This window comes from Paroedura picta, chromosome 1, assembly GCF_049243985.1.
Source record: "Paroedura picta isolate Pp20150507F chromosome 1, Ppicta_v3.0, whole genome shotgun sequence".
Classification (NCBI taxonomy): domain Eukaryota; kingdom Metazoa; phylum Chordata; class Lepidosauria; order Squamata; family Gekkonidae; genus Paroedura; species Paroedura picta.
Window position 1 is genome coordinate 23,829,548 of NC_135369.1, and position 19,374 is coordinate 23,848,921.

The 19,374-nt window shown below is 53.4% G+C and overlaps 1 protein-coding gene across 28 annotated transcripts in view; it reads right to left on the reverse strand.

Moving 5' to 3' along the window:
- Positions 1-19,374, reverse strand: part of NRXN2 (neurexin 2) — a 444,528-nt gene that overhangs the window by 354,318 nt on the left and 70,836 nt on the right. For all 28 annotated transcript variants that reach the window (XM_077327760.1, XM_077327722.1, XM_077327706.1 and 25 more), the window contains exon 3: positions 3,706-3,723. In XM_077327760.1, the coding sequence (XP_077183875.1) occupies positions 3,706-3,723 (18 nt within the window). The remainder of the gene's footprint in view (positions 1-3,705; positions 3,724-19,374) is intronic.

Here is a 19,374-nt window from a genome sequence, read left to right on the forward strand (position 1 = left end):
TGGGCCAGCCATTCAGCAGCAAGCCCAACCACACACATGACGCAACGGTGAAATGCAGGGATTATTTTGCACTTCAAAAGCACAAAATGTCAGGCTGGGGGACAGAGAGAGGATTGTGTGTCAGGATTCCCAGCAGTGACCAGGGATGAGGCTTTACTAACCTTCTACACGACTGGTCATCAACCTCTCCTGATCTAGAACCACAGCATGGGGCTCACTGAGCTGCAGGCATGGAACAAGAAATCACATGATGTCATAGTCATGTGATACCAGTGATATAACCTCTCTCGTGTCTGTTGGGGAGGGAGAACTACGAACGGCTGAGCAAGAATCTGGGGACAGGAAACACAAGCTGAGTGAGCACCTGGACGTGTAGCATCACGAAGGAGAAAGCAAGGATTCGACCTATGGAGACCGGGACAGGGACCCTGGCAAAGGGACAAGGCAGACATGAAGACTGATTGAGATGGGCACTGGCTGGTGTGTGCTGGGTGGAAAGACAGACAGAAAAAAGAAAAATAGAGCTGGGAAGTTCATCTCAGATTGCTGGCGCACCGTGCTGCCGCTCCTCAAAATGAGCGTGCAAGGAGAGGCAGGAGACACGTTGCACTTAGCCCGTGCATGCCCACTAGCAGCAGAGCACTGTGCGTCAACATGCAGGCTTCCAAGCAGTAGAAAAACAATGGTGGATCAGGAGGGTTTGCTACGGTGGAGTGGGAGCTCCTATTACATCTCTTGGGGCCGTGACCTGTGGGTTGGAGACCACTTCTGTACACACATTGCCCAGTCATCCTTGGCTATCCCCTAGCTAAGGGATAGCCAACCTGTGGTCCTCCAGATGTTCATGGACTACAATTCCCATGAGCCCCTGCCAGCAAAGGCTCATGGGAATTGTAGTCCAAGGACATCTGGAGAATTTCTTCTAACCAGAAGGAAAGCAAAGGCTGTGTGCAGGAAGCAACTCAGCTGGTGTGACTGATGTGTGATAAAAGAGAAGCACACTCAGCTGGGCAGCTGGAAGAGAGGCTGTTGTCTCTAGACAGGTCCCATCTGGCACTGGGCTTGACACCCTGTGTCACTGTCACTTCTACCAGCCAAAGCATCCCATGAATTATACTTCTGTGACCAAACTAGAGGAGGTTTCCCAACATCTTCTTCCAAAGCAAAGACCATTCATTTAAATGCACACATCATCAAAGTGGCAGGAGTGGTTTAAGGATGTGTGAGGGGCCTGTTTATGGCAGGAGCAGCCGGACTGGAGGCGGAGGGCCCCCTTCCCATGGAAAGAGGTGTCACTCCAAGTGTCCTTAAAGAGAACAAAGGGGGGCGGAGAGAGGATACAGCCTTGATCCATGGGGGGGAGGGAGGAGGCACTGTGTGGGGCCTTTGGAAGCATGGGGCTTGTAGCATGTACTACATGGAGAAACCAGCCCTGCACACACACACATACGCATCACACAGCCTGAGCACTTGCTTGCAGTGTTCTGAGTTCCAAAGGGTATCTATGGACTTAAGACTGCAGAAGAACAGATGTAGGGAATGTTTTAGTGAGCCCGAAAATCCACCTGGGATGCCCCGTTGCTGTTTGCAAAATCCTTACAAACCATCAGTTACAGTACATCGTTTCTCACACCCACCAATATGTACGGGCACATCACAAGTGGGATGCCACGCGCCAGTGGATCCTTCTTTCTACCCTACCCAAATGTGCAAGATGCTCAGTGCTCCTTTGAAAAGGGAGAGGTAGTTGGATGGGCTGGGGCACAGCTGGAAGCGGAAGATCAGAGTTTGGAGCAGGTTTGCCACTTGTGGAGAAGATGAGAGCAGCCCCCACCCTGTGCATCAACCGTCTGACTCCGAAATTTGGTCTCCTGTACCTTGAACTTAAGAAAATATTTCATATCAGGGAAGGAGGTGATCCCCAGTGTGCCTTTTTGACCACATTCTTCAAATGATCTCAATCAACCCCACAACCACACATACACACAATGCCCCCAGATCTTTTTTACCGCTGCAGCACTGAGTAAATTAATCACACTTGCTCTTCCATCCCTGGAGGTCTCTTATCGTAGTAACAAGCCAATGGGGACTGGAGGCAGGAAGAACGGGGTCCTCTCTTGAATATATTCTCTAGTGTAAGGATTCCCAACCAGGGCTTCGCAAGAGCTCCCTGGAGGCTCCTGGCCTTTCCCCTATATCCTGCTTGAATGGACTTGGCCACAAGCTATTCCCAGCATTGCCATGAAAGCAGGGAACTGGCCACTTCCATTGACCTGGGGGGGGTGTTCTCATATGGTTACCGTACCTGAGAAAGGGGACGGGGCCTGGATGCCTACTCCTGCCTCAAACCACCTCCTTTCTCTCCCCCTCCACCCTCCTCAGGCGTGGCCAGGAGGCGTGGCCAGATGGCATCCCTTCCGACCCAGTCCCAGGGCTCCTCAAAGCCTGAAAAATATTTCAGGGGTTCCTCCACAGCCAGAAGGTTGAAAAAAGCTGCCGTAACACAGCTGCTTCATGCAGAGCCTCAGGAAGACCAGTCTTGCATGTACACACCCACACGTGCATTTCCTTCCAAAATGAATTCTGCAGTGAAAGCAACAGCTCCTTCCTACCTCCAGTGTGTCAAAGCATACCCCTTATGTACGTTCGGATGAGGTGGTACACTGGAGAGGCCGCCAACTGGCAGTGAGTGAGGTGTCTCTTGAGGTCACACCAAGGCTCCCTTTTCCAAGTGAAACTGAGCCAATCCCTGCAAGGTCTTCCCCAGCCCTTCTTCCCCCAGACCACAGGATTGTTCTAGATGGAGGAGGAGGAGACAGACTTTTGGGCCCTTTAAAAGAATGTCCTGCATAATGCAACTGAGAAGCAATGGACACTTGCTCCCTACTGATTAGTCAGCAGAGGGAAAAGATGCTGAGTCACAGACATGGTAAACAGCTCTCTCTTGGGGGGCCCAGCTTAGTTCACAACTGGAAGGGTCTCGGAAGGGCCTGTAAGACAGATCTCTTCCCTCAGGTTTTTAGTTGAGGCCAGAGGAAGGAAGATCTGGGCCCCTCCTGGAGCCAACCAATCCATCTGGCTACCCTGAGTTTTCCTCCTGAGGATTTTTTTTAAGGAGTCTGTTGAACAAGGGGGGGGGGGGTTGCCACTTAGGGTAATTTAAGGGATTTTAATTTTTTTTTTAATCTGATTTTGTTGTGGCGACGAATGTTACCCGCCATGAGCTACTGCTAGTGGGAGTGGCGGGATACAAATCTAAAAATAAATAAAATAAATAAAAGTGTCAGAAGAAGTAACATTGCAGGAAGTTTTGCACACGTTTCTCTCTTCTTCCGGGGCACCTCCATTAAAAAAGAGCAAGATTTGGGGTGCTAAATACCCTGCTCACCTGCCTGAGTATTCCACCCCAAACCTCAGCCACCCCAAAGGCAGGATCCACAGAGACACCTCCCTCCCCAGCACTATGCGCAACACGAAAGGACAGGCGGCCCCCTTCCCCCACGAGAATTATGCACCTCGCGCACTGTGGCACACACGCCCGGCCCTCCGTGGGGAGGGGCTGCAAAACAGCAACAACCCATTCCATGAGACAAGTGTTGGCAACTCACAGCAACCTCTGCAGACCCCAGCAGCAAACCCCGCCCTACCCCTCAGAAAATAAGCCAAGTGCTGGTATCAAAGTGCTGAGGGACGAGGAGTACTCACCTTCCATCGTGAGTTCTTCTACAGGGATCCAGCAAGACAGCGGGGGAAGAAAGATAGAAAAAGAAAGTCAGAGATGTGCAGGGCAAATAGACGATGCAAGGTGGTGGTGGTGGCTTTGGTGAGACAATTGCATAGAGTATAAGAAGGACGGTCTAATAATTAAACCAAACAGAGAGAAACAGACCTATTCAATGTCAATACAATAAATATATCCATAAAAGAAAGAAAAGTGTCCTTTTTTGTAGTTTTCCTTATCTGTTTATTCTGTAGGACTTCTGTCAAAACGGAACCCAGGTAATATCCGTTTTCAGTGAGATTCTTTCATCAGTGACAAGTCCTCTGAGTCTTCAATATTTTTATCAATTTTATAGGTATCAAGAATTTAAACCTTATATGTAATAATAATATAATAATACAATACTGGCCACAGGCTCACATAGGTATGGGGATACCGGTCTGTATTGACACGGGGGAATGTGTCAATTTGCTAGCAGGGGCTCATGGGAATTGTAGTCCATGGGCATCTGGAGGGCCACAGTTTGCCCACCCCTGGTATAGATAAAGGCAGCATTGACGTGAGAGGCAGGGGGAAGCCACTGCCTTATGAAGGGCCTGGTGAACTGGGGCACTTGTCCAAAGCCTGCCCAAACTGTCCCACCTGTATGCCATATGCACTGGGTCTGCTCCTTGTGTCTTGTGATGGTGCTGAAGCCTCTTGTGGTGTGCTTGCATGTTTCTTGACCTCATGTATATACAGCAGCACCCAGAGGCTTCATTTCTTTACACAGAGAGTGATTTTAATGTGGGATTCACTGCCAGAGGATGTAGTGATGGCTGCAGGATTAGACAGCTCGAAAAGGAGATGGGAGAGATTCATAGAGGACAAATCCAATCAGCAGCTTCTAGCCATGGTGACTGTGGGTCACCTCCACGTGCAGGGCGCTAAACATCTGAATCCCTTTGCCAGGAGGCAACCTTAATCTACTTGCTGGCTGATCAGAGCTTGGCCACTGTGTAAGACAAGATACTGGACTAGATCGACCCCAGCTCTGATCCTTCAGGGCTCTTCTAACGTTCTTTACCCCTTCTCCAGGACTACCCCAAAGAGTAGCATTCACCATGTGTACTGAACCATGTACCCAGGGGTAGTCAACCTGTGGTCCTCCAGATGTTCATGGACTACAATTCCCATACAAATGCTGGCAGGGGCTCATGGGAATTGTATTTCATGAACATCTGGAGGACCACAGGTTGACTACCCCTGTACCAGACCATAGGTCAAGCAACTGGCAGCCTAAGCCAGGTTTTCATCACCATATACACATTTACAAAGAAGGGTGACAAAGACACAGCAACACACATATAAAAGAACCAGATAACAGAGAAGGAAAATGGTGGATACAGGCTGAAGGAACTAGAACTCCCAGATATGGATGGGCACAAACCAGCTCTCCAACAGAAATTTGCGATGATTTATTTCTGGTTTCTGGTTTGCAAAAAAAAGTTCATGAACTGAAAAGCTTCCCTGAATTTTCATGAATTTTAGGGCAGTTTGTGGTGGTTCGTGCACTGTAGAAAGCAAGGAGAGTCAAAAGGCTCCAAGACATTTAAACTCCTTCTTTCTGCTCCCCACCAGTTTTTGTGAGAAACTCCTGCTTTCTGCTCCCCGTGAAAAGTGGTGGGGAGCAGAAAGCAGGGATCACAAATCGTTATGCTACAAACTGGTTTGGCTCGCAAACCAACCTCCTGGATCATATAAAAAATGCGGTGCATGCCTATCCCTGCTCTCAGACCTTCCAGCATCAGCACCACATTCAGGAAAGTTTGGGTTATGTGTGTAACACATTTCAGGATCATAACTATGTGGGGAATCCTTCTCCACCCCCACCCCTTTCACAGCTATACTTCTAAGGCTTGTGAATGTTTCCCTTTTAGTCTTCTCTTGTAATCAGTGTACATTAGGCTTTCTGAGAGTAGCTTGAGTGATTGCAGACACACTTTGAGCTCCCTGTTTGGAGGAACACAAATCCTTCAAAACACAGAAATAACTATGGTCTGAAGTCATGCGGCAGAATGAGGTGGTTTTAATTCTAAGGTGACTTCATGGCCTGTACCAATCCAGACAGCCGGAGGGGAAGAAGGCCCTTTTTTATGTAGCAAAACTATGGATTTAAACCACCACCTCTTAAAACTGCAGAATGAGATGTGTCCATACATCCTGTTCTCATGGTGCCATAGAGCGTTAACTAGTTGCAAATGCATGCCTTTCATCGCTAGGATTTGCTTTGAGTCTGAAAAGAAGGGAAGGTGTTGGGTGAGGGTTGATGGGAGCTCTACATCCAATATTTGACCCTCAACAGTCCAGTGGTTTACAACAGGGGTAATCAACCTGTGGTCCTCCAGATGTCCATGGACTACAATTCCCATGAGCCCCTGCCAGCAAATGCTGGCAGGGGACTCATGGGAATTGTAGTCCATGGACATCTGGAAGATCACAGGTTGACTACCCAAGATTTCCAGGAGCAGCAATTGGCCTCAGGTCTCCTTTGCTTATGCAACTGGAGCGCATTTCCTTCCTACCTCAGAAGACTTATAGGACCTCTCTGCTTGAGATGGATGCTTTGAGGATCTCCCTGAGGGTGGAGAGAACACCTCCATCCTACCACCCACTATCCCCAATTGTCCCTGTTCCCTGTTCTCAGCCACCAGAAGCAAGAGGCAGCATGTGCACCCCACACAAAGCCCACACATGATCCAGGTAGCTGCCACCAACCTATCCCCTCACAAAGCCAAAGAGAGGAAGTTCTGTTCTCTTTGTTGCACTACTCGGGGGGTGATCATACTATGGTTCTTGAGATGTCCATGGACTAGTGTAGTGTAGTGTAGTGCATGCTGGCAGGGGCTCATGGGAATTGTAGTCCATGGACATCTGGAGAGTCACAGTCTGGCTACACCTTCCCAGAAACTGTGGATCTTTTTCTATCCAGGCAGCTCCACTACTGAATACCCACCAAGACCCCCACCTCCTGTGGTAGAGGGTAGAGTAAACCCTTGAGTCTTGCCATTGCCACGCATTGACAGTGGTCAAAGAGGCATTTTGCAAGTGGGCAGTTGACACAAGTAGCAGTTCCTTCTGCCTGCTCACCCAACAACAGCTGGGATTGGGACCCAGCTGGACCTGATTCCTGGCAGGACCACCCAGGGAGAGGAGAGTGAACAATGGGAGCTGCTTCTCTTCACTGCCATCCACCACTTCCCACACAGTGGAGAATGGGTCAGTGGGTGCCTGGGAATCATAGAATCATAGAGTTGGAAGGGGCCATACAGGCCATCTAGTCCAACCCCCTGCTCAACGTAGGATCAGCCCAAAGCATCCTAAAGCATCCAAGAAAAGTGTGCATCCAACCTTTGCTTGAAGATTGCCAGTGAGGGGGAGCTCACCACCTCCTTTGGCAGCCTATTCCACTGCTGAACTACTCTGACTGTGAAAATTTTTTTCCTGATATCTAGCCTATATCGTTGTACTTGAAGTTTAAACCCATTACTGCGTGTCCTCTCCTCTGCAGCCAACAGAAACAGCATCCTGCCCTCCTCCAAGTGACAACCTTTCAAATACTTAAAGAGGGCTATCATGTCCCCTCTCAACCTCCTTTTCTCCAGGCTGAAGATTCCCAAGTCCCTCAACCCGTCTTCATAGGGCTTGGTTCCTTGGCCCCAGATCATCCTTGTCACTCTCCTCTGTACCCTTTCAATTTTATCTACGTCCTTCTTGAAGTGAGGCCTCCAGAACTGCACACAGTACTCCAGGTGTGGTCTGACCAGGTGTGGTCTGACCAGAATCAGCAGCCTTTCCCCGCCCCACTGGCTCACTCTCTTGCTTGGCCCAACTGAGCAGGCAAGAGGTGAATGTAGGCCTACTGAGGATGTCTCATGTAAAGATCTCCCCCAAATGGAAACATCAGAGGCTCAGCAACAGCTTAGCTGGCTCAGCCCTGGACCTGTCTGCAGTGTCTGTGACTGTGAGCTTCATGCCCCATTTTTGGACCCATGGGGCGAGAACATCCCATTTTCTGACTCTTTGGGGAATTAGCGTACCTTGGATAAATCTGAATCTCAGCTTTCTGGATGGCCGGCAAGAACTTCAGTCAGTAGGAATTATCTTAGCCATTCCGAGCACGCCCCCTCCCCTCCATGTTCAATTTGTCTTGTAGTCAGGGAGCCTTGAATTATGCGTGCATCAAATTTCAGATCATATGCAATGAGCCTAACAATGCTGATACTCCGTGAGTGAGTCAGCCAGTGAGGCCTTTCCATCTTTTATATCTGCCAGATTATAAAACATATGGGTAATATTATAACGCCCTGAGCTGGATAATCTGATCTCATCAGATCACGAAAAACTGGCCCTGGCTCATATTTGGATGGGAGACCACCAAGGAAGTCCAGGGTCGTTGCAAAGAGGCAGACAATCGCAAACCAACTCTCAATGTTGCCTTGAAAACCCAATGGAAGTTAGCAGTAAGATTATAATAATAACAATAATTATTATTTAGTATTTCCCACCACTCCTGGAACCAGCTCGTGGCAGTTTACAATTATCCTTAACTAATACCACAATAAAAACTCCATTAAAACATACAGGACATACTGTCGTGGTTCGGTCCTTGGTGGCTTGGGAACCGGACCGAACCCCGCCATCAGAGGCGCCCGCGATCACGGAGGTGGGGCATGGTGATCATAGGCAAGCCGGCAGCTGGGCGCCCCACCCGATCGTTGAGGTGGCAATGGCCGCTAAAGAACCTCAATGTCCCCCTCCACCTTTTGACAAGGGCCCGGAGATGGCCCTTTGTTCCAGGAAAATGGGCCATCAAGAACCCCGGAAAACCTCGCATATGTGCATGAGTCATGATTGTATCAGCATGTTCCCTCCGCAAGTACTGGGTGGGGCAATACAGCCTAAGGAGGTGGGTTTTGTATAAAAGGGAGCTTCCACCTGGAGTTCGGTGGAAGCTCTTACTCCATACCAGCGGACTCCACGTTGCTGAAATAAAGCTTGTTCCTGTTGTATCGTTCACCAGGCCTGGCGTGACGTTTTCTTCAAAGGGGCACCCTGTTTTTTCAGTTAGCAAGCGGGTCCCCGACATCGTAAGAGCTTCCCACCGAACTCCAGGGTCGGCATCGCATCCGAGCGCTTATCGGGACGGATCCAGAGATGGCGTTTTCAAGCAACGGGGCGGTCTCGACCCCCACGAACCCCGGGAACATGAGTTTAATGTCCCCGGGAGATTTCCTCCGAAAATCGGGGGGCCAGGAGCAGCTGTCCGGGACCCCGAGACCCTCGGCAGCGGCGGCCAAGGGAAGGCGCCGGGCCATGGGGTTCCCAAGCACGGCGGGGAGCGCGCCGAGGTCTGGGGGGTTGGCCCCAACCTGGGACACCCAGCTGAGGCAGGCGCTTCGCCCGGTAGGACCTGAGGAATCCCTAGAGGACCTGCGGCGGGCCATGGCGGACTTGGCCAGGCGCTTGCAGGCAGCTGAAGCCCGTGAGCAAGCTCGGGCCGGGCCCGGAGGGACTGGTAATACAACGGCGGAGGGGATCGCGTCGAGTGAGGACGTCTCCAGCGACGAGGACGAGCCCGGCACTGGTGAGCGGGCCCCGGACCCCGACCCGGAGCAGTTTTCAGTCCCGAGTAGGCGAGACGGCCAGCGGAGAGGCGAGACAGCAGAGGATCTCGGGGGAGCGGGTGAGCCGACGGGGCGGCGAGAGCCGGACCAACGCAGGAGCGACGTGCAAGGCAGGGAGCGGCACGGCGTCGTTGGGCAAGTTGGTAGCCGGTGGAGCGGGGCAGGACGAGACGGCGGACGCCGAGAATCCCGGATCCGGAGGGGGTCGGACTACTCTCCAAAACGTTCCCCCCCAGAGCTTAAGGCGCGTTTCGACGGGACGCCGGACGACCTCCCGCAGTTCCTCCTCCACGCGCTGACGCATGCCCGGAGGTATGGAGACCGGTATGAGGACTCCGAGGACTTGGTCTGGGGGGTGGCCTCGTGTCTCCAGGGCAAGGCGGGTCAGTGGTACCTAGGGTTGGCCGAGCGCGGCGACCCGGCAACTCGGGACCTGCAGGACTTCGTGGTCGCGCTCCGCCGACGATTCCAGGACCCCCAGGCTGAGGACAAGGCAAAGAGTCGGATCAAGGGACTTCGACAGGGTACTAGGGGGGTTATGGACTATATAGACATTTTCCGGAGGGAAGCAGGCAAGGTGTTCTCCTGGAACGAGGAGACCCAAATCGAGTACTTCCGGGAGGGCCTTAACCCGAAGCTCAGGGAATGGGCCGTGATCAAGGGGACGGAAGAAGATCTGTCTACACTGGAGGGGTGGTGTTTTGTGGTCGCCAAGCTGGAAGCCAGCCTGGGTTGGGCCGCCGCACCCCCCCGGGAGGCCAAAGGCGGGTCAGCCGAGGCGCCGAGACCGGGCCCCGACAACTCTCGCCCCAAACGACCCCCGAACCCCGAGCGGGAAAGGAGACGCCGGGAAGGTCTGTGCCTGAAATGCGGGGGGTCAGGACATTTCGCAGCAGCGTGCCAACGGCAAGGGGGGGAGGACCGCGGGCTCTCCCAGGGGGGAGGTGCGACACGCCCCCAGCAGGCACGCCGGGCGGAGGACCTCCGCAACGAACCGGGAAGCGCCCAGGCGACGGGAAACGGCCAGGACCTGCTGTAGACGGCGCCGGGCAGCAGGTCCCGCGGTGCGAGGGAAAACCCCTACAGCATGAGGCGCGACCTCCGAACGTGGTAATTTTAGAGCTCCGGAACCCGGAGAACGGACTAAGTTGGGTGGGGGAGGCTCTTTTGGACTCTGGATGCGACCACAGCATGGTCCACCCCCAGATAGCCCGGGCTTTGGGGCTACCGAAGCGCATTCGGAAGGTTCCCCTGGTTTTCGTCCAGATGGACGGCAGCCCGATTCAGGGGGGACCTTTCGGGGAGGAGGTGGGTCCTATCGCCATCCACATAGGGGACCACCAAGAGCTGCGGTGGCTGATCCAGGTCCCCGTAGCGGGATATCGGGCGGTGTTGGGCCTGGATTGGCTGAAGGAACACAACCCCGTGGTGGACTGGCGGGCGGGGACCCTGAAGTTCGACTTGACGGTGGGTGCACGGCATCGGGTCCCCCACGAGAATTCCAGCCACAAGAGGACGGCGGCGCGTCCCAGGGGAGCGGCGGCGGCGCAGCAGGAGATACCAGAGCCCGAGGTCCCGCCAGAGTACCGAGACCTCGCAGCCGTTTTCAGCGAGCGGGAAGCGGACGAGCTACCCCCACACCGCCGCACGGACTGCGCTATCAACATCCCAGAGGGGGCGGTACTACCCAAAGGGCGCATCTACAAGATGAGTGAGGGTGAGCTCAAGGACCTCCGGGAGTTTTTGGGTAAAAATCTGGCCCGAGGTTTCATCCGGCCCGCTTCCAGTCCCATGGGAGCTCCAGTCTTGTTCGTCCGGAAAAAGGATGGGTCCCGACGGCTGTGCCAGGACTACCGGGGCCTCAACGCCATCGCAGCGGGGAACGCTTACCCCCTCCCGCTGATCCCGGATTTGCTGGCCCGGCTGGGCAAAGGGACTCTGTTCACTAAGCTGGACCTAAGGGAGGCGTACTACCGGGTACGCATCCGGGAGGGGGATGAGTGGAAAACAGCGTTTAACTGTCAATTGGGACAATTCGAATTTAAAGTGATGCCGTTCGGTTTAAGCGGGGCACCTGGGGTTTTCATGAGTCTAATTAATGAGGTGTTGCAGGACCTTCTGTTTCAGGGGGTGGTTGTTTATTTGGATGACGTCCTGATCTACAGCCAAGATCCCCAAGAGCACGTGACCCTGGTGAGGGAGGTGTTAAAGCGCCTGCTGGCAAACCACCTATACGTGAAGCTGGCTAAGTGCGAATTCCACCGTCCCTCCCTGGACTATTTGGGCTACCGCATCTCAGCCCAGGGCATAGCTATGGACCCCGAGAAGGTGCAGGCGGTGCTGGCCTGGGAAAGGCCCCGCACCCGGAAACAGCTACAAAGCTTCCTGGGGTTTGCTAACTTTTTTAGAGGCTTCATCCCCAGATACTCCTCCGTAGTGGCTCCCCTCACGGACTTGCTAGGTACCAAGGGGAGAGGTCCTCGCGCCACGCGGCCCAGCGCAGCGCTCGGCTGGAATGAGAAATCGGAGGCAGCGTTCCTGGCCCTCAAGCAAGCTTTCGCGTCTGAGCCCACGCTACTGCACGTCGACCCAACCCAGCCGATGGTGGTACAAGTCGACGCCAGCGACGCAGCAGCCGGGGCGGTTCTCCTGCAGCGAGACAAGGCGGGGCAGCTGAGGCCGGCGGCCTACCTCTCACGAAAATTCGCCGAAACGGAGCGGAACTGGTCTACCTGGGAGAAGGAGGCGTTTGCGATTAAGTTCGCCCTCACCGAATGGCGGCATTGGCTGGAGGAAACAGAGGAGCCGTTCGAGGTCTGGACAGATCACAAGAATCTGGAGGCGCTCCGGCAACCGCGATCCCTGAACGCCAAGCAGATGAGGTGGGCGGAGTTCTTTTCGCGGTACAATTTCAAGCTTGGTCACATCCCCGGCAAAGAGAATTTCCTCGCGGACGCCCTCTCCCGTCTGCCGCATTATGGGGAGGGGTACGCTCCCTGCACCAGGTCCGTGTTTGGTGAGGAGCAGCTGGGACGGGGGGTCGTCACTAGGCGTCGGGCCAGGGAGGAATGGGAGCCCGACCCGGCGACCGCCCCGCTCCGAGACCGCCTAGTGGCAGCCTACGGGACAGACGAGGAGCTGGCTGAGCTCCGGGACTCTTTGATTTTGGACTCCGGTCTCTGGCGGAGGGGGGAGGCTGTCTACGTCCCGGAAGGGCTACGACGGGAAGCCCTCAGCCTCTGCCACGATGCTAAGACCACCGGGCACTTCGGTTTCGTAAAATCCTGGAAGTTGGCCCGGCGGCGGTTTTGGTGGCCCAGTCTGCGGCGGGACACAAAAGCTTACGTCAGTGGTTGTCCTGTCTGCCTGACCTGCAAGCCGGGGGTTGGCAAGCCGAAAGGTCTGCTGCACCCGCTCGAGGTCCCGACCCGGCCGTGGTCAGTGATCTCCATGGACTTTATAACAGACTTGCCTCCCAGCAAGGGGAAAACGGTGATCTGGGTGGTGGTAGATCTATTTTCCAAACAGGCCCATTTCATTCCTTGCGCCAGTGTCCCCAGTGCTTCACAGTTGGCTCGGATGTTCCTGGATCACGTGTTCCGACTGCACGGGCTGCCGGACAAGGTGATTTCCGATCGGGGCTCACAATTCGTGTCCCGGTTTTGGCAAGCTTTCCTGCGCCTGTTAGACATCGAGCAAGGGCTGAGCTCCGCTTACCACCCCCAGACGGACGGGCAGACCGAGCGGGTTAATCAAGTACTGGAGCAGTACTTGCGGTGTTTCGGTTCCTATCATCAAGACACCTGGGTGCCCCTGCTCCCCCTGGCCGAGTTCGCGTACAACAACGCAGACCACAGCAGCACGGAGATGTCGCCTTTTGCCGTCGTCTACGGGACAGACCTGAGACACTTCCCGGAGCTTGGAGAGGTCCCCGCCCGGGAATCGGCCGACCTTCGCGAGTGGGGGAAGCGTGCCGGGAGCTGCTGGAAGTCGCTGCAGGAGCAGCTCCACAAAGTCAAGGCAGCGCAGAAAGAGGACGCCGACCGGAAGAGACGACCAGCTGAAGAGATCCGACCGGGGGATCGAGTTTACCTTTCCACCCGGAACCTACGGTTGAATTTGCCCAGCAAGAAGCTAGGCCCTCGGTTTTTGGGGCCTTTCGAGGTCTTGGCCCCGATCAACGAAGTTTCGGTCAAGCTCAAGCTCCCCAAGAACCTCCGGCACATCCATCCCGTCTTTCACGTGAGCCTTCTAAAAAAAACTCCGGACGGTGACGTTTGGCACCCCGTGTTTTCCCCGCCAGCGCCCGAGGTCCTGCCGGGGGGGGAGCACCACGAGGTGGCGGATATCCTGGACTCTAGACTCCACAGGGGGAAGTTGCAGTACCTCGTGGAATGGAAGAACTTCGCTTTGGGGGACCGGGAATGGGTCTGGGCAGCGGACGTCCTTGCGCCCCGACTCACTGAACGTTTCCACAAGCGGTATCCTGGCCGTCCCGGGGGGTTGGAGAATGGACCTTTGGGGGGGCAGAATGTCGTGGTTCGGTCCTTGGTGGCTTGGGAACCGGACCGAACCCCGCCATCAGAGGCGCCCGCGATCACGGAGGTGGGGCATGGTGATCATAGGCAAGCCGGCAGCTGGGCGCCCCACCCGATCGTTGAGGTGGCAATGGCCGCTAAAGAACCTCAATGTCCCCCTCCACCTTTTGACAAGGGCCCGGAGATGGCCCTTTGTTCCAGGAAAATGGGCCATCAAGAACCCCGGAAAACCTCGCATATGTGCATGAGTCATGATTGTATCAGCATGTTCCCTCCGCAAGTACTGGGTGGGGCAATACAGCCTAAGGAGGTGGGTTTTGTATAAAAGGGAGCTTCCACCTGGAGTTCGGTGGAAGCTCTTACTCCATACCAGCGGACTCCACGTTGCTGAAATAAAGCTTGTTCCTGTTGTATCGTTCACCAGGCCTGGCGTGACGTTTTCTTCAAAGGGGCACCCTGTTTTTTCAGTTAGCAAGCGGGTCCCCGACACATACAAACAAGACAAGCAGCAGTGCAAAAACATGGAGGCATTACCCAATTTCCCCCCCCCCCTTCTAACGATAGGGTGGGAAGAGGGGGCCATCGATAGACACTGCATGGCCTAATGCTGTCTAGCAACAGGGGGAGGCCAGACTCTATCTTCCTCACCGCCCTGGCTTCAACCGTAGACTTGGAGGAAGAGCTCCCTTTTGCAGGCCCTGCAGAATGCCAGAAGCTCCCACAGGGCCTGCAGCTCGACCGGGAGCTCATTCCATCAGGTACAGGTAGGGTAGGGAGTATAATTTTTATTTGCAGCTCATTCAGTTTTGTAATCTGCCTTGAATCTCAGCAAGAAAGGCGGACACTTATTTTAAGTCAATAAACAAAGGATTCTTTTTTTTCTCCTTTGCAAAGGACACACACATCTGCTTCATAGATCCACTCAGCCTTTTCAGTGCCCCCACTAGCACACAATGTTAACAACAAGAGTGTTTCTGAGCTTCCACGGAGCATCGTTCTTCCACAATGCATAACCACAATAAGTTGTGCGTTCTTCTCAAAAATGGAAGCAGACTAAGGTATTAAAGGATCCTGAGAGCAGAGCTATTATCAGGCATTATTATCCAGGGACAATTAAAAATGCACGTGTCTTGTTGGTGATTAATGACTTAATCCATTCGATTTATTGGTTTATGCTTTCAGGCCAACAGGATTCATATTTTAAATTCTGATTACAAACCTCCATCGGACCTGTTTTGCAAGCCTCTTTAAACCCCCTGCTGTCAACACCTTGACTAATTTTCCCGAGGCCCCATTAGTTGCACTGAGCGCACACGAAGACACCCATTGCTCCAAACGCACGGCCGTATCTTGGAGCTGAATTTGCCGTTCGGGGTTTTATAGCACTGCTGGGCGGGGAGGCAGGTTCCCTTTCAAGCTAATGTTTTAATTTAAATCACTTACCGATATTGACGGGCATGGCCTTCTGCCCCTTCCTTATTATTGAAGCTTCACACACCTTTGATTCTTAGTCAGAGTTTTACACTACTGACCACACTTACAGGGCAAGAAAATAAGCAGAGCCCTGTTGGATTCTGACCAGTGCTCCATCTAGGTCCAGCATCCTGTCTCCCACAGTGGCCTGACCCAGTTGCCCTGGAGGGCCAGCAGTCAAGGCCCAGAGGCCGAAGTCTACCCCAGTGATGCATTCTAGCACTGGTGGAGGCCCACCGTCATTCCCTTTAGACCAGTGGTAGGGTTAGGGTTAGGGCCCCAAACTGTGGCCCTCCAGATGTCCATGGACTACAATTCCCATGAACCCCTGCTACCGTGGCAAGTAGCCACTGATTGACCTTGACGTTACTCAGTTGCTCCTAGGATGTAGCCATGGTTGGTTGGGTTTGGGGCAGGGTGACCATTCCTGCCAATACGCTTATATGCCAATATATTTCCTCTGTCAACCCTGACCACCTGATGCAATTTCCAGTGCAGTCTTTGGCACAATTATACCCTTCTAAGGCCCGCTGTTGATACTGCCTCATAGCAGAGATTTGTGCGTGTGTGTGAAGTGCCGTCAACTCGCGGGTGACTTCTGGTGACCTTGTGAGGTTTTCAAGGTAAGAGACGTTCAGCGGTGGCTTGTCCTTGCCTGTCTCGGTATTTCCTGGACTTCCTTGGTGGTCTCTCATCCAAATACTAAAAGGTAAAGGTATCCCCTGTGCAAGCACTCAGTCATGTCTGACCCTTGTGGTGACGCCCTCTAGCATTTTCATGGCAGACTCAATACGGGGTGGTTTGCCAGTGCCTTCCCCAGTCATTACTGTTTACCCCCAACAAGCTGGGTACTCATTTTACCGACCTTGGAAGGATGGAAGGCTGAGTCAACCTTGAGCCAGCTGCTAGGATTGAACTCCCAGCCTCATGGTCAGAGCTTCAGAAAGCATGTTAGCTGCCTTACCACCCTGTGCCACAAGAGGCTCCAAATACTAGCCAGGGCCAAAACCTACTTAGCTTCTAAGATCAAATGAGATCGGGTTGGCTGGGCCAACCGGGTCAGGGCGCTGATTATGGAGACCCCTGTTCACGTAGGTCCCTTCGATGGGAAGACGCAAGTCCTGCCCCATTTACTGGTTTCAAAGAAAAAAGGCCGCCTGTAAAGCAGATCTCCAGGGAGGCCTTCTCTTTCTTCACCAGTCTTGCAACAATGGGGGAAGAGCTGATCGGCATCACAGTGTGGATATCAAAGGCTTCTAGGACCGGCAAGCAGGATCCACCCAGTGAGCCGAGCCCAGCCAAATCTTTGCCAGCTGTTCCTCACCTGACAGCACTGCTTTGATGGTGCAAACATCAGACATTGCTCAGAGCTGGAAGGCAGAAAGGAAGCCTGAACTCCTCAGCAGGGAACTAGACAAAGCACTCCAGCTGCCAGCCATCTGAATCTAGGTCTTCCCCCCGCCTCTACCTTCAAACGGTGCTTTGACCCCTCCCACACACACATACACACTTTCCTTGGCTTCTGCTGAAGGTCTCTGGCATCTCCGTTAAAGAGCCTTGTGCTGCTCATGAGCTCATGAACCGACATGCAGCAGCCTAAGGAAAAAGGCTGGAAGGGAACACCTGAGGCAACCATGACATCCACCAAGACAGGAGGGTCTGCAGGGAGGATGCCAGTGGGTAACGGGTGAAGATTTCCAGGCCACAAGCTCTAGAGCAGCGGTAGTCAAACTGCGGCCCTCCAGATGTCCCTGTATTTGCTGGCAGGGGCTCAGGAGAATTGTAGTCCATGGACATCTGGAAGGCCGCAGTTTGACTACCCCTGCTCTAGAATGTGCCCTGAGAGCCGGAGGAATTGTGATTCACATTTGCCACAGGGATTGGCCTTCCTGCTACTCTCCCCTCCTAAATTTAAATTTCTCAGTCTCTGTGTGTGCACACGCATGCGTGCATTCATGGCTTCTGGCCATGCTTCTATGACAGGCAGACAGTGGGCTCCACCCCCTCTTCCCACCTCCACTCCGTGGCCTTTACTGCCGGAGGAGAGGCAGACAAACGCACAGCGGGCCCATCTATCCGACACTCCCTCCAAGGAGCTCAGGAGAACATACACTGTTCTTCCCTCTTCCATTTTATGCTCACAAAAGCTCAGCAAGAAAAGCAAGCTGAGAAAGACCAACGTGTCAAGGTTACCCGGTGGGGATTCCAACCTGCCTCCCTGACTGCCTAGTTCTGTGTTCCCCCATGGCGACCACGCACACTTTTCCTGGTGCCTAACAAATGTTTCAGAAAGTAGGTGGGGCTAAGTAGGGCATTTTTCCCCAGCAGGGCATCTGATTGGCTACATAAATTACAAGGCCTCCAGTTAACCAGACCTCCTGCCTGAAATGTTGAATAGGTATTATTATATATAACCCGGCTCCCTAACATTTTGGGGTTAGCTCCACCTCCTGTGACGGCCATTTTGTGATTTTGTCCACTGCCTGGGGTCAGAACTCCAAAGATGCCTGCGGGGGAGCCCAGGCCTAGTTCAGCCCTCCAAGCACTACACTGACTCTTAAACATCACTCATTGTAAAGAACATGCTAGCATATCAGGCAGTTTGTCTATTTCCTGAGCTAGGCAAGGAAGGCCTCTGTGATGGGGATCGCAGGGGACAGCCAAGATGCAGGGAAGGGAGTCACTGAGCCCCTGAAGATGGTCTGGAAGCAGAAACCCATCTCTTCACCAGCCTGCTGTAGTGGTTAGGGGCGTGGACTTCTAAGCTGGTGAGCCGGGTTTGATTCCCCACTCCCCCCATGCAGCCAGCTGGGTGACCTTGGGCTCGCCACAGTGCTGATAAAGCTGTTCTGACCAACGAGTAACATCAGGGCTCTCTCAGCCTCACCTACCTCACGTGGTGTCTGTTGTGGGGAGAGGAAAGGGCAGGTGATTGGAAGCCTCTTTGAGACTCCTTCTGGTAGAGAAAAGTGTCATTTAAGAACCAACTCTTCTTCTTCACTAGTAAATAAAGCCAGTAGCATTATGCACACTCACAGAATGTAAAGCACCCAGGGTTGTGTGTACACGTGCACATTATCCCTGGTGGTGAATTACCTGGCCACAGCTGCAAAAGTATCAGAACCACACAGAGCTAGAAGAGACCACAAAGGACCATCCAGTCCAGCCCCCCATTTTCTCGGGGACTTAAAAATCACACATGGAAGCTGGAAGCTGCTTCAAGCCAAGAAGCAAGGGAAAGGCCCATAGCAAAACAGTTTCATTTCCACAGCTTTGCATTTGGCTCTCTGCAGAGTCCCAGGTCCCAGTTTCAGGCTGGGGGCTCTTCTGCAGGGTCAGCCCAGTTTCTGGGTTTTGTGGAAAGGAGCTTCTCCCTTTCCACTCCTAGGAAATTCAGATTTCAGCTGCCAAACTGCAGACTGCACCAGAATGCACAACTCCGGTGCTTCCTGGGGGCTGGTTTCAAAGGAAGGTCAACGGAAGGAGGACGCTTTCACAACTAGTGACAAAATAGAACCAAAATAGTTTATGTTATTAATAGCAAATCATGAATGCAACACAACACGTAGCATCGTAGTAATTTACAGGATGGGAGGGAGAGGAGACGAGATTTCGCCACTCGTCTCTCCATATTATCTCGCCAGCCCGCTGTGAGGCAGAAAACTGGCTGCCTGCTTACATCAGCACCGCGGACAGCAGCTGGGCCAGAGAGGCAGGCAGGGCGAGGGGGAAGCCTCTTGGAGAGGCCAAAGAGAGCCTCTCCCCCTTCCACCACCACCATCTTGTCATCTCTGCTGAGGCTACAGGGGCAGCAGTCATTGGAAATAGGATACTGGGAGGCACGTATGGACCTGTACACCTTACACACACACGCGCGCGCACTCTCCACTATGACCCATTAGTTAGGTTTTGCTCAGAAGAATTAGTGGCAAGGGAAGAGCCCCCCCCCCCACATTCCCAGACCAAAAGATCAGCA